Below are 25,718 nucleotides of genomic sequence, written 5' to 3' on the forward strand. Positions count from 1 at the left end.
TTCCCTCTTACACATTCAAATCCAGGCCCTTTGACAAATCCCTGGAGGCTTTAACTCATAGCTGCTCGGAAACCCATAACTGTCACATTTCAGACAAATAGGGTTGGCTGGAGAGACCTCAAAAGCCCTGGTCACAGCTAAACAGAAACAAAGACTGTAAACAGGACAAAATAAGAAGAAAACCCAGTTCTAAAACAAGTCTCTCTAAAACACATGCTTTTCCCCTCATCGTGCACTTAAACACTATATATTTCTCTTGCCCTCTCTATTTTCTTCTCAATCTTGAGAATTCAGAAAATACTGAACTGCACGTTTCCAGCCATTAGAATTAAAAAAAAAAAAAAAAAAGACCTCATTTCCAACTGCAGTTTTCCCCTCCCCTGGCTTCATTTCAAGCCCACCTCCTTCATCCAGTGCTTTCTTTGCCTTCTGTTCTTTGTAGACATGTGCACATTTATCTAATCAGATTTCAAAATGAAGACATAAAGCATGGCATGTGAATTAACCATTTGTAACTATATGTGTCATTATATTTTGTTCCTGCTTGTAAATGATCCAGTACAAAAGCAGTTCAGTCCCCAAAGGCAATTGGTTCCTTGAGCCAGCAAATGGAATGCTCAAGATAAGAAAATGCATGTTTCTCAAACCCCAACTAACTGTACAATATTCTTTTCTTACAGAAATGTTTGAGAAACGTATTTATTATACATGCAAATATCTAGAACACAAGTGCAGACATTTTTCAGGCCTATTACTGCAAAGCTGTTTGCTCTTCCTACCACAATAGCTCAGAGTTATGTCATGCTGGCTTGTACCTGATAGCTTGATTCTGAACATTCTCTCAAGAGATAATAATCAATAGAATTCCTATTTGGGAAATGGCATTTTCTTGCTAACTTAGTGTTAAAGCAGAAGGCTGGGGCTTCTTTGGAAATTAGAGGGAAATTTTTGCTAGACGCTTCCCGTTTTCCTTCCAGCCCAGATTTCAAAGATATTAAAATGCTGTCTGTTTTAAACAAAAGGTTTCTATTTGTTTGCATGAGAGTAACTGAGAGAGATTGCACTGGTTTTCAGTAGTAACTATTGTGCATTCAGGCCTCCATCTGGGTTGCCTCGTTAAACAAAAGATACCCGTCGCTGTCAACAACCACACAGCACAACGCTCCCCTAGCCCACATCTTTATCCGGAAGGAATGGTACAGACGCCTGTCACCATCCACTGACCGAGAAACTCTTCTGGGCTCCCTCCTTTCCATGGTCTGATGGCCAAAGAACAGCACTTGTGTGACACATTTGGGCTTGCCCTCCCGCCCCGCCCCCAATACACAGGCCCTTTCTTTGCAGAGCCAACCATTCGGCTTCCTCATCATTACTCCTTGAAGAATCCGGTCCTGAGTCTGCCCACCGTTCCACCATTCCCTCCGTGACCCCAGAATGCACTGACAATGGACGCACACAAGCCACCCCACCGCACGCCATCCCTGGCTCGGCTTGCCACCCTCCAGGCCACACACACACAGCTCCCCACTCCACCACCCCACGGGGCGCCACGGCCACGGCACTGGAAGTTCAAGCCCTCGGCCCACCTTTCCACCCCCGCGCCTCTGCCCCGAAGCGATCTGCCATTTAGCAGAAGCACAGCAGATAAAGCACAGCCCTCAGGGACACGAAAAGGCGCACCCTGAGGCACCGGGCAGGGCAGCCCGGACCCCTCAGCTGTGTGTGCGCGCGCGCGTGTGACACTGTGTGTGTGTGTGTGTGTGTGTGTGTGTGTGTGTCCGCGCGAGCGCGCGCGGGTGCGGATGGTGGCTGGGGGCGCGCCCGGGAGGGTAGGGGCGAGCCGCGGGCTCCCCGGGCCGGGGGGGGCGCGCAGGGCAGCTGCCCAGAAGGGCCGGGGCGGTGGGCGGGGGTCGCAGAGGCCCGGCGGGAGGCCCCGCGGCGGCCGGCCTCGGGCCGTACTCACCCAGCAGCAGCAGCTTGAGCTCCCGGCGGGCGTCCCGCTTGTCCCTGCGGAGCTGCCGCTCGATCTCGTCGTTGATCCGCCGGGCTTCCTTGGCCTCCTCGCTCAGGCAGCACGCCATGATGGACTCCAGAGTCATTCTTCCAAAGTGCCTCTGCTGCAGCCCCGCCGGCACCCCCTGCTCACAGCGCGCACACACACCCTCCCGCCCTCGCTCCCCCGAGGCAGCGGTGGCCGCCGAGCCCCCGCTGCCCGGGCGCGCGTCCGGGACGAGCTCGGGGAACCGCCGCGGGGGCAGCGGCCAGGGCCGGGGCCACCAGGTGGGCCGGGGGCGCGGCGGGATCGGGCGGCCCGAGCCGCCGGGAGCAGCGAGGCGGGCGCGGGAGGCGGCCGCGGGCGCTGGCTCGGTGGGCGCGCGAAGGGAAGCCGCCGCGCCCGGCCTCGCTCAGACGCCCGCGCCTCCTTCCCCGGGAACGGGCGGCCCGCCTCGCCCCCCGCGCCGCCGCCGCCGCAGCCTCCGAGGCTCCCCTAAGCCGCGCGCCTGGCGGCGAGAGCACATCCACCGAGGCGTCCCCGCAACGAGAGGCCGCCGACGGCTCCCCGCGCCAGGCGCGCCCGCTCCTCGCTGCCGCCTGACACGGCTCCCGGGCGCCCTCGGCCCTGCCCGCGCCCCCCGCCCGGCTCGCGCGCAAACCCTGCTCGCCGGCCCGCCCGGCCGCCGCGCGCTCCTCCGCCTCCGCCTCCGCCAGACGCCCACCCCCGGCCCCGATTGCCAGGCGCGGAGCGGCTGCTCAGCGCTCGCCCTCCCCCTCGCCACACACACACATTTTCTTCTTTCTCTGAACTGGAGCACAGATCCGGGAGGGAGGCGGCGGCGGCGGGAGGAGGAGGAGGAGGAGTGGGAGGAGGAGGAGGGAACGGGTGCGGGAGGAGGGGAAGCAGGAGGCGGTGCCGCCCGGCCCCTCCTGGAAGGCTTTCCTGGGCTCGCAGCCGCCGCGGCGCGCCTCCCGGTGCGGCTCTCGCCTCGCCCGCTCCGCTCCCCGACTGGGCCGGCCCCCTCGGGCTCTGCGGGCGCCTCCGGCTCCCGCGCCCTCGGCGGAGCCCGCGGGCGCAGCGGTCACAGCCGCCCCCAGCCGGGGCGGGGCGGGGCCCGGTCCGCGACGCGCGGCCCGAGCCGGCCGCCGCTGCTGCGTGCCAGGGCCGCCGCCAACCTGCGGCTGCCGGCCGGCCGCCCGGGCGTGGTACGGCGGGAATATGGCGGCCTCCGCCTGCCTCTCCGTCCGCCGGCCCCGCGGTGCGGCCGCGGCCCCTCCTGGAGGTCGCCGGAGTCAGCCTCGCGAATCCACGAGCCCGGCTCTCCGTGGGCGGCGCCGGCGCCCGCGTCCCCTGCTCCCCGGCCGCCCTTAAGCCACTTCTGTATTTCCCCTTCCTATTTCTGCAACGCCATTCGGTTAGAAACTCTCTCGCGTCACCTCTGACCCCAGTTCAGCGTTAGAAAATAAGATACGTCTACTGTGGGGTGCGACTGGGGAAGAGAAGGGTTCGCCTCGGGTTCCTGAAGGGAGTAAGGGGAGTTTAATAGGCGACACTATCCGCAGAGTAACTTGAAATAGAAATCTGAATCCTGAGCAGAAAAATGAAGCTGCCCAAGTTTCCTAGAGCCTCCTGATAGGTTCCAACTTTTCATGCCATTGAGGTTGTCTTTGGTTTTGTTTTTTACAAGTTCTTTTGTTTTTAACGAAGCCCACGGTGTTTAACAGCCAAGTAATCGAATTGACCCCTCTAGACGAGACTGAATTATGGATGACTTCCGGGAAAATGCAAAATAGTGTGCGATAAAAGGACAGGAAAGAATAAAATAGAAAAACGGGAAACTAAGATCGCCCCAACAAAATTATATTCTAGTTTTTTGGTTTTCCATTTCTGATTGCCATAGTTTACTTAAAAATGTTGTTTGCATATTTCATTGTGATATACTACTGATAAATAGCAAAAAGAAAAAAATCTTGTTCATTCAGGTTTTATTTGGTCCAATAGTTACAAGAAGAGAAACTCAATATTGCTTCCTGCCTTAATGGAACCTGAGATCTTCAAAGAAAATTGTCTTTTATGAAGAGAATTGCTTTTCCATATTTTATGTTTTCTCTGAGATGTCCCTGGGGCAACCTGCTGATGCAGAGTGTAAAAGTAAGGTCGTGACTGTGCTATTGCTACAGATCAAGAATTCACATAGGGTTCCCTTGAACAACAGGTGTGTGACTTCCTTCTTGCATTTGGCAGGAGTTCCCTTTTACCCCCTCCTCTTCCCCTGTCTCTCTCCATCTCAGCCAGGACTTACATCAAGACATAAAATCTGTATTTTAGGTTCTCTTTTTAAAAATATATTCAGGGCTGGGCACAGTGGCTCACACCTGTAATCCTAGCACTCTGGGAGGCCGAGGCGGGAGGATGACTTGAGCTCTGGAGTTTGAGACCAGCCTGAGCAAGAGTGAGAACCTGTCTCTACTAAAAATAGAAAAAATTACCTGGGCTTGGTGTGCCTGTAGTCCCAGCTACTTGGGAGACTGAGGCAGGAGGATTTCTTGAGCCCAGGAGTTTGAGGCTGCTGTGAGCTATGATGAGGCCACTGCACTGTAGCCCAGGTGACAGAAAACCCTGTCTCAAAAAAGAAAAGAAAGAAAGAAAGAAAAGGATATTCAGCTTAGAAAATGATTAAATTTCACCATGGCCAGGACAGCATAGAGGGCAAACCTCACCGCTTTTACGTGAATACATACAAAGCGCGACTAGACTTGCTGTGAAATTAAAATTTAAAATTAAGTGACTAAAGAAATTCAAGTTTGAAGTTCAATATGCAGAAGTCTAAAATGGCTTAAGGGAAAAAATTATCAGTTTGCATCCATATATATATATATATATATATACATACATATATATATGAGTTTTGGAAGAGACATAAATCACTAGAAAACCAAATGACACTCAGGAAGCCTCAAGTCTCTGGTTTCCTAGCCAAGGATCTTCTGAGACTTTTGAAAATGTGTTTCAAATATGCCATCAAGCTATCAGGTAAAATGTTTTGACTGAATTTATCTATTGTTTGATGAAAGGAATTAGACTGTTTTAGCAGATTGTAGATCCAGAGTCTGTTTTGTCTGCCCTGTATCCCCAGCATCAGGGATGCTCCTGGCACTTAGCAGACATTTGAATGGATACAGCAAATCAATAAAAAGATGTTTCAAATATTGGGAAGAAAGCAAGAAGTAAAAAAAAAAAAAAAATCAACACTTTATAGTGATAAAGCCATATATGGGTGTCAAGAAGGAAACAGGAAAAGAAAATTCCAAGTCTAAGCCCAGATCTATCCAAAAACCTTTTCATATTATCTGGGCAGCATTTGCCAAGCAAATACTCCTGTAACCTAATTCAAACAAATAAAACCCATGCAGAAACTACTGATGTTGTTGACCTTGTTCTAGAATCATATACTCTAAAATATGCAACTAAACATGGATCATGTTACAAAATCCCGTTCATTAAATCAACAAACATTTATTCATTGTCTACTATGTGTAAATAACAGAAGTGAAGGTACAGAAAGAGGAAGATACTAAAATGAATAAAATATAGTTCTTGCCCTCAATAGGCTTATAGTCTTATGACATAATGAGGCCCCTAACAGCTATAATAAAAGACAAAATGAAAACAATTTGTATTAAAGTTGGAGTAGAAGTAACAGTATAAAGGTATAAAGAGGAAGGAATAATTCATTCTGTTTGTGAGAACTAAGAAAGACTTTGCAGGAAAGGGAGATTTGGATGCATGTTAAAGAATGAAAAGGTTTTCAATAAATATGTATCTATGCCATGTGAAAGTAAATCAGTAATTCCAAATCACCCCAGACTGACAAGGAGGTAATAAACCATTTTGAGAATTCAAGGGCAATTACTAGATAACTGAAAAGCAAACCACAAAACTCTAGGAGCATTGAACTCCAGAGAAAAGTGGGAAGACTGTCATCTCTTCTGTGGTATTGTGAGACAGATACCTACCCCCACAATCATACCACCCTGTCCTTTGGGCGCTACAAAAGAAAAACCGTGAAAGACATAGTTGAATCTCAAGGAATGATTCTGCAGTCAAAGAGTGGAAAGGCAGTGCTCTTCTAAAACGACCTCCTGGAAAAACTTGTAGGAACAAATGACACACAGACAATACAGGGCACCTCTCTTGTTCCCAGAGTCACTTAGCATGGCCACTTCGTAGTGTGCACCATACCACGGTAATTGTCTAGTTTCTCTCTCCTCCCGGACCCCCACCTCTCGATTAGAAGCTGCTTGAGAGCAGGGACCTTGTATTTCATAGCTGTTTTCAGAAAGAGTGATAGCCTAAGACACTCACTCAGTAAGTGATGAATAAATAAAAGAATACCACCGTCTACACCATGGACAAACACACTTGCAGACTGCCTGTCTCAGGCAGCATATTATGCCAGATGCCTGAGGCATGCAAAGGCCTTAAAGCCTTTATAATCTATTTGGGGAGACAGCCCACATGCATAAAAGAATAAACAATAAAAAATGAGAAGCACTGGCTGCTAAACTGCAGTATAGACAATGGATTGAGGAAGGAGGAGCAGCTATCCAAGCTACCATTCAAATCAAGCTGAAGGAGTATGGTAGGCACACGATGGTCACCAAAAGACCAGTTAGAAATAAGCCTGAAGCATTGCAGATCCTACAAGACCTAGGAAAGAGGTGCTCAGTGCAGACATTGCTGGCGCAGATGTCTGGCCAAGGAATAAAGCGGACTTGCTCTGCGAAGAAGGAAGAGAAGCAGGCCCACGGAGACTCTGAGCGCTGCAAATGGCGCCACCTAGAGGAAGGTTTTTATAATAGCAGAAAGATGATACTTAAGCAGAGCTGTCCAATTGAAAGAAGGGGTTTCCGGGCCAACACGTTGAAGATGAAAAAGTAGGTGTGAAACCCAATACCTTCTCTTAAAAGAAAAAATACCCACATTACAAACTCACCTAACAGATATTCTAGATGAAGCAGAATACTTCAGTGACATCTTTACCACACTCAGAAAATTCACCCAGGTGATGCTGACTCTAATCAAATGTATCTATTTTATGCTTATCCAAGGTTATCAACATCAAGGGAAGCATTGTACTTCATAGTTTGAAGTCCATCTAAGTCCCACTAGATTGGAAGGCCCTAAAAAGCTGGCCAGATGGGAGCTATTTTTAAGCTGACTATACTGGTGTTTCAGCCAGAGAAGCTAATGTTTGATGAATGAATGAGTGGATGAAGGAATATATACTAAAATCAGATAGTAATATATCAGGTCACCCCAAACCATGATTCAAATCCTTCTGGAACCCGAAGGATTAAGGATGACTTAGCTAGTATAGGATTTTTCTTCTATTCACAGATGGTAACAATTCCGACCAGCCCGATTTCCTCCCCATTTCTGCATCACCGGGGCCAACTTATACTCCCCTTTTAGTAACATGCCACCCATGGGCACTGGAGGTGGGCCTCCGACCTAAAACAGCAGGAAGAAGACTGGATTTTAAAATTGCTCATGTCAAGTTGATTGAGGCAATTGATTTATTTCCCATTGCTTGTTTTCATGTTTCTAAATCAAATAATTATTTATCCCATCACACTCATCTCCCTTTGATAATTTCTTATGATAAAAACTCAATAAGGCTAAAATCTTTGTCTGTTTTTTTGACTCCTGAATCCAGCACCTAGAACAGTGCCTGGGGTATAATAGATGCTTAATAAACATTTGTTGAATGAATGAAAATTAGATCTTCCAATAAAAGAAGACACATCTCGGCCACATAGCAGTCTGTCTCTTTTTCTTTTCTTAGCAAGATGGTAACCACCAAAGTTGGCTCCCTCTGGAAAATGTTCTTCAGCCCTATCCGTCAAAATCTTGCCTCAGATGAGTTCACCAAGGAAAATTAGGCATCACTAGGGTGTCAAGAAAGCTGGGATGCAACATCTTTGTTCAAAACTCAGATGGAAACATATATTAAATCCACCTACATCAACTTTACAGGAAAGTTTATATTCCTGTCACAAGTTCATTTCAAGCCACACATGTATTATACATTGGAGATCACAACAAGATATATAGTCAAAGTTGTTAATTGCTCTATTGCTCAATGTGTGATAAATTAATGAAACACAGCACCTGTTGATGGAAAACACGTAAGTAATTAAAGTGCCTATGGTTCTGCTTTCTCAATAATTGAAATGGTCTTAATATTAACCTTTCAATTTGTTACTATCCTTGCGAATTTTTCAACCTGCATTCTGAATTTTATCAAGATATAAAAAACAGCTAATTGCTTTTCAATTTTAGATAAATATAAAATATCCCCTCTTGACCAAAAAATTAGATAAAAAAGTATTCTCTCTTATTTTGTAGTCTCTGTTGTCCTTTCCTATCTCTTAGGCCTACCAAAATCTATTTGAGCCACAAAATTTCCAAAGTCCTCTTCTAAAACCTGTTAATGTACTTCCATCTTTCCATTCTTATACAAATTCCTAAGAGTCAGATTTGACTCAGAAGTACTGAGAAGTACTCAGAAGTGAGTACTTTGAACTTTTTTTTTTTTTTTTTTTTTTTTTGAGACAGAGCCCAGGCTAGAGTGCCGTGGCATCAGCCTAGCTCACAGAAACCTCAAACTTCTGGGCTTAAGCAATCCTTCTGCCTCAGCCTCCCGAGTAGCTGAGACTACAGGAGCACACCACCACACCTGGCCAATTTCTTCCATTTTTAGTTGCTTGGCTAATTTTTTTTTTTCTAGTTTTAGTTGAAATGGGGTCTCACTCTTGTTCAGGCTGGTCTTGAACTCCTGACCTCAGGCAATCCTTCCTGTCTCAGCCTCCCAGAGTGCTAGGATTACAGGTGTGAGCCACCACACCTGGCCTGGAGTGAGTACTTTGGACAATATGGAATGGGAGCTAGAATAAGTTGAGGTGCATGAGAAAATTTTTTTTTTGGCTTAGGCTCTATTATGACACAGAACTCTTAGCGATTGTGCCACTATTTTTAAAATTTTCATTATTTGCTCATCATGGATTTTTGCATTAATTTTAAAGTATTGATTAAAATATTATTTATCTTGATTGTTGAGATTTTTTGATGCTTTTTTAAATTTTTCACCCAAGGCAAGTGCCCTATCCCAACTGTGACATATAAATTGTACATGAATTGGCATACAGATGGAGAACTTGTCACTCTAGGGAAGGAATGAGCCAGGGGTAGGGAGGTTATCTATTCTTTACAGCTTAAAAATATATATTATTGCTGCCTGTGAAACTGGAACAAAAGAACTGGGTTGAAAAGCCATTGATTGTACAAACGAAAGTAGTAGAAGCTTCTATAGCCTCCCCAAAAATTAAACAAAAGAAAATGGTGAGAAAAATACATAAAACATTACATTTTTAGACTCACTATTTGGTTTACATTAAGAAGCAAAAATCTTAGACTTAAGGGACCTAAGAAGCTATGTGATCCAAGGAATTTCTTTAATTCAAAATTTCATTTCTTAAAAATAAAGCTTATTAGAAAGCCAGTCTAGAAAAGAGTAGAGGCACACCTCTTACTTTTTCCTCTTCCCTCAAGCCATTTTCAAAACCCTTTAGCTAATCCGATTGCCACGTTTTACAGAGGGTCACTACTAGAAGATCCAGGTTATGCAGCCAAGAAGTGGCAGAGGCAGGACTAGAACTTGGGTTTTCTCACTCTGAATTTTGTTTTCCTAATGCCCCTTGCTTTAAACTGAACTAGTCCTGGGAGAAGTTATATTTGGTCTCCAGCTTTCCTGGCCTCAAAATCTGTACTCATCTTTTTTGAAAGGATCAATGTTCACTTAATCTTCTACCTATTCTCAGGAAACCCATAACCTACTGGTAATAAAGCACAGTGTCCTTGCAGGAATATTTGCATTTTTAATCAAATCAAAGCCCCAGGTTAAAACAGTGGTTCTGACCCCTGGCTGCATGTTAGAATCACGTGGGGAGACTTTAAACAATACTGGATGCTGGATTCCACCCCAGATTTTTGGATTTAATTGGTCTGGGGTACGGCTTGGCATATTTTTAGTATTTTTTTAATGCCCCCAGGCATTCCAATGTGCAAGCAAAATTGAGACCAACTGAGTTACAGTAATAAAACTAATTACATGTGCAGGCCTCAGCCAATAGGTGAATAATGTAGCCATCATCACCAACTCCAATAGGGAGGTAAGGGCGTCCTGGTCAGGACCGGGCGACACTAGGCTCAGTGCCCACCAGAACCAAGCGAGCTCCTTTTCCCCACCTGCTATCTTGTTAGACCTTTGGACATCTTTTATTTTCTTTTTCCCTTCATTATTTTCTTAATTTTTTTTTTCAGTTTTACACAGGAAGTCTTGCTTCCATTCCCTACCCTCCTTTCACCTCCCTAGAGGCTTTGACAGACTTCCAGAAATTTCTGTGCACATACAGACATAAATATATCTTTTAGTTACACAAATGATTGCATACTATACTACCTATTCTGTAATGTGCTTTTCCTACTCACAACGTATCAGAGATGGGTCCATATCAGGTACTCAGTCTTTTTGACACTGCATAGTATTCTGTTACAGATTTCCCCCAGTTTCTTAACCAGTTCATTATTGATGGATGTTTGTTTCAAGTATTGTGCTACTTTTATAATAAATATTTATGTATCTAGTTCTTTGCTCTTCCCATGAATTTTTTTCATTTATTAAATATGCTTCAAAAATTATTTTAGTGCCTGCTTGTTGTTCCATTGTTTGAATTTATAATAATCTGTTCAAACAATACTGTATTGTTAGACATTTATGTTGTTTTCAATTCCTTTTTCATTATGAATCATGCTGCAACAAACAATCCTTGTGTATAAATCTGCATGAGCATCTCCATATTCCTAGAATAAATTCCACGGAGTAGAATTATTGGGTCAAAGAACATGTACTTTTTAAGGCTTTTGATATATAGTGTCAAATTTTTACCCAGAAAGTTGGTAGCAATTTATACCAACCAGCAATGTATAAAGAGACTCATTCTCCTATCTTTGCAAAACCACAAGTAATGATTTTAAAATTATGGATTGATTTAGGTCACAAATACAGGTGATTTTTAAAATTTTGAGTTTTTCTTCATCTTTGTAAACTACTTAGAAGCCTTAATAGTTTCAGAGACTTGTTATAAACCTATGTGTCTATCTGCAAAAATCATTGTAAATACCATTTCAATTGAATAGTAAATCATATGTCTAAAGCTGGGTTTTAAGTTGAAAGTCATTTTATTTTAGGGAGTTCTAACAAAACCCATAAATTCAATGAAAAGTCTTGATAGCACAATCCAAAATATCCCAGGCTTTCTTTCAACACGAATCCACTAGACTCCATAGTTTAGGTATATCTTGAGCTTGTTCTAGATGTATTTCCAAAACTTAACTCTGCAGATGTCAAATACCGTTTTAACTCTTTGTATATAGGGGTGTAGCTTGCCCAAAGTATTTATTTTGCCCTAAAATAAAAATAAAAATAAAAATTCTACTGGCTAAACCTTCCCTTTCGTTCACAAGGAATCCAAGGAAAGTTCATTCAGCTACATGAGGATTAGATCTCAATGGTGATATTTTGCAAGGATCAAAGGAAAGATGTAACCAATTACTCAGGGGAAAAAATGCTTCCTAGGAAGATATGGGGTCCTACTTAATATCTACCTTGTCATGCGACAGGTTACATGCTGCACTTTTGCTACAGTATTTGTAGGCAAAATCTCCAAATACAGTACATTTGAATTGATTTTAAAAATTAAGAGCCAGATCAATTAAGGGTAAAGCAATTTCCCAGGAACCCTTCCTGACCATTCACTGCTTAAATCTTTTTAAAGTCATCACACATCATTTCTTTTGGACTCTATGTCCTGCCAAGTGATTAATATCTAAAGGTCTGGAATCACTTAAATGCACATAAATTGTGGTTAGAATTTACCTGAAGTACATGCCTTGTAAGATTTTTTAGAAGGGCCTGTCTGAAAAATTTTAAGGCATGTGGTGGAATGTCAATGAGATGGCAGATTGCTCAGATGCCTGTTGTTAGCTCTGAAATGCCATCTAAGCCATGTCATTGTGCCAAAGGTATTTATTTCAGTGTACATCTTTCTGCAGGGATTGGTGCAAGGCTGCCAATTCCACTAACTGAAATTCCAGGACTACAGATTTTAAACCTCTTCAAGGCAGGAGTAGAAAAAGAAAGGTTATCTGAGGATTCCAGAATCATTCTCTTCTCTTCTCTTTTCTTCTCTTCTCCAGGAAGAATATGTCAATGTCAGGTTGATCCATGGGGTATTGGTGTCCCAACTAAAAGGCAGAATATTGGTAAAATGGCAGGAAAATAATTTGTGTCTTCTCAAAAGTATCATATTCAAATGGTTTTAATGTTATTTATTCTCAGGCCACATTTGTCAATTTAGTAAAATAGACATTTTTGCAAAGGCTCTTGTTATGTCACCTTTTTCACCTAACTATGGGGACCACCCTTGACGTGTCTTGGGATTGGACTCGGTTGGCACAGTATGAAAGTCATAGGGGGAGAGTTGAGTGGGGAGGAGGATCATGCTTGTTTGTTCACTGAGGGCTGACAAGATAGATCCTGCTTCTGTCCAAGGCAGTTCAGTATTATACAGTGTCCAGGGATTACAATGCGTGTGCTCATAATTCAAATAACTCTATTCATTAATTTGGTCATTTTTATTCATGCATGTTATTCACCAACTCCCAGTTTATAAGAGGACAGAACACAGAAAGAGAAAGAAACTATGACTGGAAAGACTGAAACTTGCATCAGGGAAGTTGGGCACAAGACAAGAAGGTTGGAGCCTGGCTTTGTTTCTCCTGGGACAGGCCAAGCCCCCTGGGAGGTTAGGTTCCAGGAGGTTAGCAGAACAGGACTCAGGGGTAGGGACCAAAGCCGGCACACTGCCTCAGAGGCAGATTTGTCACTGAGTGACCTGATGTGGATCCCCAGAAAGTAGGGCCAGAGCCGGGAAGTCCTGGATTGATTTTGGGAACTGGAGAAGGGCCATACCTGCACTTGGCACCAACTGGCCCCATGTGCTGTGTGGAGGAAGCTGGCAAAAGAAGCCTGCACTTGACAATTCTTTTCTTCCTTTTCCAAAAAAGGTCAGTTTAGTGATTTCTGGTTTTGGACTAACTTAAAACCAGTTTCCAAAAAAACCTTAGATTTCTTCAAAGTTAACCATTTATAATTTTTTTGTCTATTCCTAAAAGACAGACTTTTCTGGGCTTAAAAAAACAAACCCAAAGGAATATAATGTTCCAAGGCTTTACTCACAAGTGAGTTTGTTTATTTATTTATTTAGTTTTTAGAAAACCATGACATTTCAAAAGTATTAATATTGCTTCCAGGATTACATAATATGCATTCTCAGAAAAACATTTTTGGAACTCTTCATATTTTGTTCTGTATAGTAATTGTTAGTATGTCATAATTTTGTTAAATTTTCTTGTGAAAAATGGAACAAGACCCCCTCCAGAAAAAAAGAAAGAAAGAAAGATAGGGAACAAGCCTGTTATGAAACCTGAGGATACTCAATAGTAAAGAAAGGACAGATAAGAAGGAGTCTCACTATAATAATAGAGACCATATCCAAAGTAAATACCATGTTTTTTATCAGATGGCATAACATTATTTTCTGATTAGAAAATAGCACATGCCTATTATGGAAAATTTTGGAAATATAAAAAGTATAAAAAAAGGAAAATAAAGTATACTGAAGCCCAGTGTGGTATTTTCCTATATATTACTTGTCTTTTTCTACTCAAAGTAAACATGAATTTTTTTAAACATAGGATTAGATAGTACATACAATTTTAAATTCCTCCTCTTTTTATTTAATCTACTACGCTTTTCTTATCTGTGCATGTTTTATAACATGATATTTCATTGTATGAACATTTAATAATTTATATTCACCTTTCTCCCATTGGTGCACATTTAGGTATTGACTTTTTTCTCTCATTATTATAAATAGCACTATCATGAACATCCTTGGCTTAAGTCTTCCTGAGCATCCCTGAATTGACATTCTAATCAGAAATGTAATGAATGGGACAAGGATTCAAAGCATAATGGAATATATTTATGGACATGTCACAAAACTGGACATTTACCAAAACGTAGAGAAGAGAGGATCTATTTCTTCATCTTAAACAAACAGCCCAGTTCTTACCATCTGCCAGACCCTGCTGTGTTAGTCTTCATGTCTCCTTCCTTCCACCTGGCCACTACTGCTTGCACGGTGTTTACTCGGGAAGGAATGCTACCTCGTAGCACAAGGCAAACAGAGCAGGAAGCCAAGGCCCAGACCTAGGACCACTGTCGGACACTGGGTGTGCATTGCCAGAGCTGGTCCAGCTGTAGGACTGAGCATGAATGCACAACTGTGCATCAGATTCAGCATTCACAAAGCATGGCAGCAGCTGTGACCAGGAGGGCCATAGGAGGGAACTGGAGTCCAAATAAAGGTAACATTGCTCTAGCAAATGGAAAGAGCCAGCTATGTGGAATCCAGAATGAGTGCTAATGAGGGATTAGGTAAACAGGAGGTATATATGATCTGTCCATTGGGTTAGCTGAGGCTAGAATTCAGAAGCAGGGATCCAGTCTAAAAGAACAGGAAGTGGCAAGAGTTACACAAGGAAGCAGGGAAACAGGTCCAGGCCTGGGACCATACTTAGGGAATGAGAAAAAGTTCTGACTTGAAGCTCGCATAAAAGAAGAAATGAGCTGGAACACAAATCCCACTTAGGGGAAGATATATCAGTTAAATTGGGGTAGGTTATGCTGCAGTAATAAACAACCCCTAAATCTAAATGGTTTGGTTTAAGATAAAATTGTATTTCTTCCTCATGTTACATGTTCACTGCAAGTCAGCAGGAGGACTCCAACCTGTCCTCACTCTGGAATCCCAGGTTAATGGTCTGTAACAGCTACAGTTGGGGCAGTGGGGAAAGAGAGGACTGAATAGTCGGGCATCAGCACTTAAATGCTTCCGGCTGAAAGGAATGCATTCACTCTGCTCGCATTTCATTGGCCAAAGCAAGTCATGTGGCCATGTCTAACTTCAAGGGACCATGTGACTAGAAGGAGGGGAAAGCTGGACCTTTCCATGAGCATTGGCAGTGGCTACCAGATGATGACCAACGCTAAGTTCTAAAGAGGAGATACTATAAAGGGGAGAACATTCAAGACATTTAACTTACCTGTAGTTTGGAGTCCACACTTCTTTTATCTGAAAACTGCGATGGGGCTTAGATTTCAGCAGACTGGGAGTCCTGTTCCAACTGAGAGATTGGGAAGGAGAAACACAGACATGTGAGGCTGATTCTGTGTGATGGTTTAGTTAGAGAAGCTCCACAGTAGCTGCACCTTGAGCTCATGACGGAATAGAACGAATTCCATTAATGGCCAGACTGTCACAGTGGCCACTTGACCTGTTCTCCAAATTTGTACTTTTAGATACTTGTCAGAAAATTGATACTCCCCCAGCAGAGGGGAGTTTAGCTCTCCTGGGGGAAAAAGCATTTGTGTGCATTCAAATTATGTAGTAGTAAATGTCAAACAGCGAATTGACATCATGAGGTACATTTATCTCAGATACATTTGGGAAATTTTGTTTGGGGTAAGATAAGTAAAATACCACCCTATCATCTCATCCTGATGACAATGACAAAATGACTATTCTTAGTTTCTGGAGGAGCTTCCCAGGCTTTTTACAATCTCCAAGCATTTGTGGAACACCTGCTGTGCTCTTGGGACTGTGCATGGTGCAGCTCTGGACCAGCATGTGTGCCCTCATTGCCAGCAAGATGACAGGAGAAAGTAGGTGTTCGCTTACCAAGGCATGTATTTCAAACATAGTTCAAATTTTGAAGGATCTTATGAAGCTTCAGAAAAATGCTAATTACACATTCAGGTTAACAAGGAAGAAGCGTGTGGCTTTTCTCTCCATAATAAGCTTTTCTAAATGATGAGATTTCTAACTTAGATGTAGTTCAACCCATCTAAAGAGGGGGCAGGGGACCAATCAAGTAGATTCTGTGGAAATCATCCATTTTACTACGGCACCATGCAAATGTCATGTCAATGCAAACAGAAAGTGTGAGCCATAAACATTCTCCAACATGGAATATATTTTTTTTTGCTAATTAACAGTATACAGTCTACAAGTCAAGCTTCTTAATTGATTTGCAAAAGGTTAAGGTTATCAAAACAGGTTTATAGTCAACAGCATGCTTATTTCTTGTACGGTTTCTGAAGAACTGCTTCGCTTTAGTATGTGGTTCAATTTCTGTCTGTGTGGCATCATTTTTTTTTTTTTTTTGAAACAGAGTCTCACTCTGTTGCCTAAGTTAGAGTGCCATGGTGTCAGCCTAGCTCACAGCAACCTCAAACTCCTGGGCTCCAGCAATCCTTCTGCCTCAGCCTCCCGAGTAGCTGGGACTACAGGCATGCGCCACCATGCCTGGCTAATTTTTTCTATGTATTTTTAGTTGTCCAGCTAATTTCTTTCTATTTTTAGTAGAGACAGGGTCTCACTCTTGCTCATGCTGGTCTTGAACTCCTGAGCTCAAGTGATCCACCCGCCTCGGCCTCCCAGAGTGTTAGGATTACAGGCGTGAGCCACCGCGCCCGGCCTTGTGTGGCAGCATTGAAATGGCTGTGAGTCAAGGAATAAATGCTTGCATATTTTAACAAAGTGTGGGAAAATGAAGATCCCTAGACATGTGCTTCGAACCTTTACAATGTTTTATTCCCTTTCTTGTTCAATGAAAAGAACCATTATAAATTTTCTCCTTTCAGAAGAAAATGTATATATTATAAATAAAATATTTGACATTTATAGAAAATTTAAAACAATAAAAAATGTATTTCCAGAAAAATTTTTGTGGTTAATTTCTTGCAAATCTTAGAAAGTCTTTGAAAGAGGAAAAAAAATGCCCTTAAAGACAGTCTTCTACTTGTTGATGGTCAATTCAATTAATTTGACCCAAAGTGGAAGGTCTTATAATTTATAATTTACTTTGGTTACTTATTCAATCTTCATGTGACAAATATTGTTCATATTAATAAGCCTTTTGTCATTTTTTTCTTTTTCCTTTTTTCTTTCTTTTTTTTATAGACATGGTCTCTCTGTCACCCAGCCTGGAGTGCACTGGCCCGATCATAGCTCACTGCAATTTCTAACACCTGGGCTCAGGCGATCCTCCTGCCTCAGCCTCCCAAGTAGCAGGGACTACAGGCATGTGCCACCATGCCAAGAAAATTTTTTAAAAAGTTTTTTGTAGAGACGGGGTCTCGCTATGTTGCCAAGGCTGCTCCCAAACTCCTGGCCTCAAGTGATCCTCCTGCCTCGGCCTCCTGAAGTGCTGAGATTACAGGCGTGAGACACCATGCCCAGCCCCCTCTTATCATTTCAGACTCAAGCAGGGATTGAAAATGATGATACTGCCATCCCATAATACCTGTTGCAAACTGAAGACAATAAAATCTTGTTTTATATATCTTTATGTCTCTATGCCCAATTCATTGAGAATGTAATAATACTTAGGAGCCTCAATAAGTTCAAAAGGCAGGCTGGTCTGAAGGTAGTGAGTTATCTCACTTGATTTTTCACAGTCAGTTACAGATTGAACTCCTTGTTCTACTACTTTCCCCCATCGTCACTACTGCACTTGACTAGTCTTAAAAAAAAAAAAAAATAAGTTCAAAAGGCAGAAAATAACATTTCACACAGGCTCTCTACTTCAATGGCTCAGCAGCTTGTTGAAAAAGATACAGCTTAAAACATTAGAGATTTTAAAATACAGGCTAATTGTAGCCGAGACATTCAAAATTCAGTACATTTACCAGAATAAGGCAATAAAGACCTTCCTTAAAAATATTATTATTTAAAGGGGATGATTCTTGTTTCTTGTATTCTCAGCTGAGGTTTTTAATTTCTTCCATTTTGGGTGCTTTTAAAAGGTGACTATTTTAATTTTGATCTCCAAATTGCTGGATATAACTCTTCCCCTCTTATTTTCTCATCTTGCAAACTGTATCAGTGCATTTTCTTTGGTGGAGATTTATTTTTCTTTTTTAATGAATTGTCAAGCATTAACAATACTGGGAAGAAATGGGCATGCTCTTATCTCATAAATTGACATCACTTTTCTGAAGAGAAATTTGGCAACAGGAAAAAAAGCCTGAAAAACATACCTATCCTTTGACCTAGTAATGACATTTCTAGAAATTTATCTGAAGGATTTGATCAGGATGTGAACAAATATTTATTTATGGGGTATTTGTCACAGTTAAAATAGATTACACATAATATGGAAATAATCCGAGTCAAATATTAGAGAATTGGCTAAATTTATTATACTATATTCATATGATAGAATTTGAAGTAACCATGAATAATCATGCTATATAAAAATACCTAATTATAGCAGAAAATGTAATGTCAAACAAAATACTTTGTTAAATAAAAAAGCAGGTATCAAACAATGTGAAGAGAATGATCCTAATTATGCTTTTTATAATTTTATATCTATATAATGAGAGTATGTGCATGTGTTTAGAAGGCTGTACACCAAAATATCAACAGCTCTATCTTTTGAAAGGGGGATTGTGGGTGATTTTTACTTTATATTTTCTGCTCTTTTGTATTTGTAGAGTTTCAAAATGAACCTATTTTACTTTTGAAATTTGAAAAATACACCAATAAATTTTTTAAAGTACATTTATTCAATGTAAAACAATGTGAATGCACTTAATGCCATTAAACTGTACACCTAAAAATGGTTAAAATGGTCAATGTTATGTCTATTTTTATCACAATAAAAAGATACATCTATTAGAAAATGTAGATGTCCTTGGGTTTGGCAATGACTTTTTAGATACAATGCCAAAAGCATAGTCCAGAAAAGAAACATTTGGACTTCATTAAAATTAAAAACTTCTTCCCTGAGAAAGACATTGCTGAGAGAATGAAAAGACAAAACACAGACTGGGAGAATGTTTACAAAACACATGTCTAATAAAGGACTAGTATCCAAAAAATATAAAAAACTCTTTTTTTTTTTTTTGACTAGTCAAGTGCAGTAGTGAGAAGGAGGGAAAGCAGTAGAACAAGGAGTTCAATCTGTAACTGACTGTGAACAATCTAAGTGAGATAACTCACTACCTTTGGATCAGCCAAAGAACTCTTAAGATTTAAGAGTTTTTAAGCATTAGGAAAAAGGAAAAATAAGATGCCAATGGTATTCATTTAACATAACTAAATAGAGAACTCAATTTAAAAAATGAGCAAAAGATCTGAACAGACAGATCTTCCTTACTAAGGAAGATATATAGATGGCAAATGAAGCATATAAAAAGATGCTCCACATTATATGTCATGCAAATTAAAGCAACAATGAGATAGATGATATACACCTATTAGAATGGCCCAAATCCAAAACATGGACAACACCAAATGCTGGCAAGGATGTGGAGCAACAGAAACTCTCATTCATTGCTGGTGGGAGTGAAAAATGGTCCAGCCCCTTTGGAAGGCAGTTTGACAGTTTCTTACAAAACTAAAAATAGTCTTGCTCTATGATCCAGCAATTACTCTCCTTGATATTTATCCAAATGAGTTGAAAGTTGCATCCACACAAAAACCTGCACATGAATGTTTATAGCAGCTTTATTCATTATTGCCAGAACTTAGAAGCAATCAAGACATCCTTCAGTAGGTGACTGGATAAAACAAACTGTGGTACATCCAGGCAATGGAATATTATTCAGGGCTAAGAAGAAACGACCTATCAAGCCATGAAAGACATGGAGGAAATTTAAATGCATATCGTTAGGTGAAAGAAGCCAATCTGAAAAAGCTACATACTATATAAGTCCCACTATACGACATTCTGGAAAAGACAATACCATGAAGATAGTAAAAAGATCAGGGCTGCCAGGGGTTCCGGGGGAGGAGGGGAGGAGGGAAGGGATGAATATGTGGAGAACAGGGGATTTTTAGGGCTATGAAATTATTCTGTATGATATTGCACTGGTAGAAATATGTCATTATACATTTGTCAAAACCCACAGAATGTGCAACACAAGGAATGAACCCTAATGTAAGCTATGGACTTTAGTTAATAATAATCAGTAAGTGTCTATATTGGTTCACTTAAAAAAAAGAAAAAATTACATTAAAATATTGTTTATCTAGAAAAATATACTTATTAACCAAAATAAAGGTCATTGTTTGCAGTCACAATTCTTCTTTTAAAATATTCATTTCCATAATTACCCTTTGGTTACTTAATGCTGCATGGTATAATCATTTATGGTGCCTGACAGCAACCTCTACAAATTTTCAAGCAGAAAATTTTCATATTATGTAACAGTAATTTGATCACTGATTCAGTAAGAATTCCATGTCCCATCATTTTTACATTTTGATTAAATAATTTCACCATCTTAATAAATAATCCATTTGCAATTTGGGGATCTAATTTCTTAAGATTCTAATAAATGTTTCAATAGAAACCGAGGGCAAAACACCCACACTCAGAACCTTAAGGGTTCTGTCATTTCTGATGATAATACAGCACTGGGAAAAAGGAAAAATAAGATGCCAGCTGTATTCATTTAACATAAATATATTTACTATTCTCTGTGAATACACATGCAGGTGTAGTTTTCCCAACTTGGATAGGTCAGCTTGGAAGCATGTTGGAACTTCAGTAGTGGCCCTGGGAATGAAGTGGACCCTTCTACACAATAACAGAGCCAAACGGTATGAACAGCAGTGTCAAGAGTGATATGGCCAATCAGTCTTGATTCAGACTTGCTTTCTCCAAGGGATCTGCTCAGGTGGGTAGAAGAACACAGCAGAAGGGGCCTCCTGGCGGTACTATTACTCCATGATACACAAGCTCATGAGGCTTTTGAGTTTCCACAAAACGTTATTCATCACCTGGAAGTATGACAGTTGGTGTTAACTTTTGAGGAAAGGAAGCTGGACAGAGCTGGACACCTTGGAAGGATCCAAGGTAAATGGCATGAATTGAGCTGAAGGTCCCAGTCCCCTCAGAGAACCTGGCGTGGAATTAGGTAATCAAAGTAAAAAATCAGTCCTTTCTGCAAAGCAAACACAGTAGCTCATGGGCCCACTGCTGATAGGATAACAGTTGTAGTGAGCTCACTGTTGCACTCCCAAATGACTTAGGGACTGCATGGGGCTTGGGTGTCTGGGCCTTAACAACTCCAAGAAGTGGGGCGCACTAACAGTAATGCTACTTTTATTTTTACACATCTCTCTTTGTCTGATGTTAAAATATTTAGTCCATAGAGTAAAACAATGACTTGTGTACTGTCATGAGAGCAATTATTCCCATTAGATGTCAGTCTTTAGGATTCAGCCTTGCCTGGAGCTATACGGTTTGAAATGTCAGGTGCTTTTTCACATAAGTTGGCAAGTCTTCCAGCTTGCTGTTTGATGTTGCAATCAGGTGGTTGGTGTTTCAGATCAGTAGATAACTCACATCTTTATCCTATACGGAGTGCTGACATTGGCAGGAAACAGCTTGTTAAATTTGGCACTCTACATCACACATGCGTCCTGCTGAACAAGTATTACACAAAGAGAAGATCCATTGTATCTTAAAACTGTAGAATCGTACATCTGGGAAAGATGCTAAATACCTAAACTTGCACTCTAATTCTACATGTATTCCTATAAAAACTATAAAATCTTAGAGGGCAAAGAATATGTTTCATTTATTTCCATGTGATCAATATGACCTACTTCTTTGTACTTGGCATGCAAAATAATTTAGATTATTTACATTATAATATCTCTGAGAAGGAAACTCTGTTGTTTATTGCAAGCATGTCTTTGCTCCCCAAAGTCCCTCCTGCTAAGGCCAAGGACCCCAGGGGTGTGGTGCTTACTATGTCTAACCGGTCAATCTTGCTTAGTATTGCCTCAAAAAGCAGAAAGGGAAAACTGGCCAGATCACCAATGGGTCTTTTCATTGCTCAACGGTGTCACTGTGGGAACACAATGCCCAAGTCCCCATTAATCCCTCTAGCCTTGGCTGGTCCTCTGTAGGTGCTGGTATGCAGTGATGGGCTGGGGTTCCTGATATTAAAAGCCCCTTCAGGGATACTTCATACTCATAGAAAGACTCATTCCCCCCAAGATGTTTAGGAAGTTAGGAAGTGTTCTAGCAATAGCCAAATGTGTGCATAGAATTAGCTCCCACCTATCCCATCTGTTTCTATCCTTATAACGATCTCTTGTATAAGGAGGCTTTTAGCCCTTCCTTACACCTACCCTTGTTAGGACCATCCCAGTTCATCCTAATAATGCTTTAGTAATTCTGAACCTATTTTTCAACTTTTTTGTAAGTCTAAAACTATTCTAAAACAAAAAGTTTATTTAAAAAAAATCAAGGACTTAGAAAGGAACAGAGGCGATTAGCTTTGTTTCCTATTTGTTTTTATATTATTTTTGCCCTCCACTAGGTGAGAATACTAATTTGTTGCCTATTTCTAGTTTATAAGATTGGTCACTGCAGTAAAAGGCTGCCTACGCCCAGCCAGATGGAATATTTACAGGTCCCCTGGATCCAGTGCTGCCGATGCTTCTCTAGCTCTTTGGCATTCGGTTGCCTTTGACCAGTGAATTGGCTGCCTTCCTCCATATGGCAGATTGCTGACTCTCCCAGGCCAATTCACAGCCTGAAGATTTCCTTAGCTAAATGGAGGAGAAATGCTGATGGTATCCTTGCCAGTCCCTGTGTTGAGTCCCACTGATATTCCAAAATATTAAAGGGAAAGGGCCTCATTAGAGGAGTCTTGCATTTGTTTCTAAAGAATATTCTCTTATAGACACTCAGGTGTGTTCCCCTCCCATGATGATTTGCACTTCTCTGAATATATATTATAATATTTCTTCTTTTCCATTCACTGGGCCTAAAAGTGGGCACATGTGTCATTTTCACAATATGTGACCGTGTCTCTCTGGCCATCACTGATTGGGTGGATTGGTGGTAGCTTCTGGGCAGAGTGGGCCAGTCAGTATCCTTTCCTGAGCCTTGAGAATTGGGGCTGAGATTTCCATCTCAGTACTGAATTCCCCTCTTGAGTTGAGCTGATGAGAACTCTTGGGAGCTGTGGCACAGTTATCTTTGGCCATGTTGGTTTCCTGATGCTTGTAGCCAAAACTATTCTCATTGATGTAGACCAAATCTGTTTAAAGTGAGTATGAAAGGGAGTGAGAAAGGAAGATAATATAATGATGTGCCAAGTTTTATGCTGGGCAATTTGTACTTATTAATATTATCCTGAGAATATTTGTGTCTTCTAAAATAAAATTTGGCCCAATAAGATCATCAGGGGATCTATGTCATCATCAGAACCTTGATACAGCTTCAAGACTTAAGTATCAGAGTGTCTGTCCATCAAATATGTGGATAGAGTACGAGTTCTACCTTTCTCATTCTAAACGATTTCTGGTATATTTACTGTCAAAGACATACATTGTTTTGGCTCTACAGTGTCCTTTCATTGATCTTCTGGTATCCAAATCCCTGATTTTCCTTGGGGAACTGATTCTGCCTGGTTAGTCATGCGTAAGGATGATCTAACTCCAGACTTGTTCAGTTACATGAGCCAGTAAAAATTCCTTTGCTGAACCAGTTTGAGCTAGGTTCTTGCCACTTGCAATTGAAAGAGTCCTGTTTAATGTACTTAGTAAAAACACATGTTAATGTTATCTATGGGCTCACTTATTTCCTCTGTAAACTCTTTGACTAAGCTCTGAGGCTTCCCTTATTTCCCCATTCTCCCCTTGCCTACCTAAAACCAGCCTCCTATCTCACGTGTGTGTGTGTGTGTGTGTGTGTGTGTGTGTGTATCTTCCAGCAGGCCATTGGTTTAAAAGCATACATCATTTAAGAAACATTAAGTCTGGTCAGTTTTAAAGCTTGGCTAACAAAAGGTGTTTTCAGTGCTTGTTAAAAATCCTTCTTCTCAATTTCTGTATCTCTCTGTCAAAGATAAGTCTGAGCATGAATCTTGGCATGTGATCAAGATGATACCCCACATTTTCAGAGCAAATATAGTTTATGGTGTACTTTCCTGTGTGTTATTTCATTTCGTCTTTAACAAGTGAAGGAGGTGTTGTCCTCATTGCTATGATGAAAAATGAGATTCAGGCCTGGCAAGGTGGCTCACGCCTGTAATCCTAGCACTCTGGGAGGCTGAGGTGGGAGGATCACTCAAGGTCAGGAGTTTGAGACCAGCCTGAGCAAGAGCAAGACCCCGTCTCTACTAAAAATAGAAAGAAATTATCTGGACAACTAAAAATATATATAGAAAAGATTAGCCTAGGCTGGGCATGGTGGCTCACGCCTGTAATCCTAGCATTCTGGGAGGCCGAGGTGGGTGGATCGCCCGAGGTCAGGAGTTCGAGACTAGCCTGAGCAAGAGCAAGACCCCGTCTCTACTAAAAATAGAAAGAAATTATCTGGCCAACTAAAATACATATAGAAAAAATTAGCTGGGCATGGTGGCACATGCCTGTCATCCCAGATACTTGGGAGGCTGAGGCAGTAGAATTGCTTAAGCCCAGGAGTTTGAGGTTGCTGTGAGCAAGGCTGACGCCATGGCACTCACTCTAGTCTGGGCAACAAAGCAAGACTTTGTCTCAAAAAAAAAAAAAAAAAAATCAGCTGGACATGATGGTGGATGCCTGCAGTCCCAGCTACTCAGGAGGCTGAGGCAGAAGGATCACTTGAGCCCAGGAGTTTGAGGTTGCTGTGAGCTAGGCTGAAGCCATGGCAGTCTAGACCGCGCAACAGAGCCAGACTCTGTCTCAAAAAAAAAAAGAAAAATGAGATTCAAAGAAGTTAAGGGACTCACTCACGGATCCACAATAACAGCTGAGAGCTACATAGGATAGTGTTTCCAATGTGCCAAACACCTTTCATTTTTTAACCGAATATTGGACATATTATATTACATTGGTATTTTATAGATGTAGAGACGGAGACAAAAATATCAAATGGTATGCCCAAGGTCATGTCATAGGCATGTGCTATTCTATGTGTGTTAATTGGCAAAACAAAGTCACATGACTTTTGTACAGTATTATTAAATACAGCAATGTGGCAAAACCCAACAATTAGAAATAAGAATGATCCTTGACCACTCGGGAAGATCATCAAACTAGAATCTGAAAGTATTATTTCTTCTTAGCACTCCAACCATGGTGCATAAGGATTTATTTATTTTGGTTAAAAATTTCACTATTTTAACTAGCTGTAACCAAAATCGTTTCCAGAATAGTACATATGATTGAAATATTTTAGAACTTTCAGATGGAATACCTAGCTCTTTTTACTTTCCATTTTTAAAAGTTAATTAACATATTGTATTCCCCAATCATAATATCTTTAATTTTAAGTGATTTGGTATTTAAAATTATCATTAAGCTTGCCTTTGTGGAAATAATATTTCATGGATAACATGACATGTATAGATAATTTTAAAAATGGTATATTTCAAAGACTAGAAATATATATATATTTTTTTTTATTTGAGACAGAGTCTCACTCTGTTGCTCAGGCTAGAGTGAGTGCCATGGCG

At 41.4% G+C, this 25,718-nt stretch overlaps 1 protein-coding gene across 1 annotated transcript in view; it reads right to left on the reverse strand.

Moving 5' to 3' along the window:
- Positions 1 to 2,245, reverse strand: part of GNAQ (G protein subunit alpha q) — a 276,419-nt gene extending 274,174 nt beyond the window's left edge. Inside the window, exon 1 of the mRNA XM_045563139.1 lies at positions 1,964 to 2,245. Within this exon, the coding sequence (XP_045419095.1) occupies positions 1,964 to 2,099 (136 nt within the window). The 5' untranslated portion in view covers positions 2,100 to 2,245. The remainder of the gene's footprint in view (positions 1 to 1,963) is intronic.
- Positions 2,246 to 25,718: the final 23,473 nt, after the last annotated feature.

The sequence above is a fragment of the Lemur catta genome, chromosome 10 (genome assembly GCF_020740605.2).
Source record: "Lemur catta isolate mLemCat1 chromosome 10, mLemCat1.pri, whole genome shotgun sequence".
Lineage (NCBI taxonomy): Eukaryota > Metazoa > Chordata > Mammalia > Primates > Lemuridae > Lemur > Lemur catta.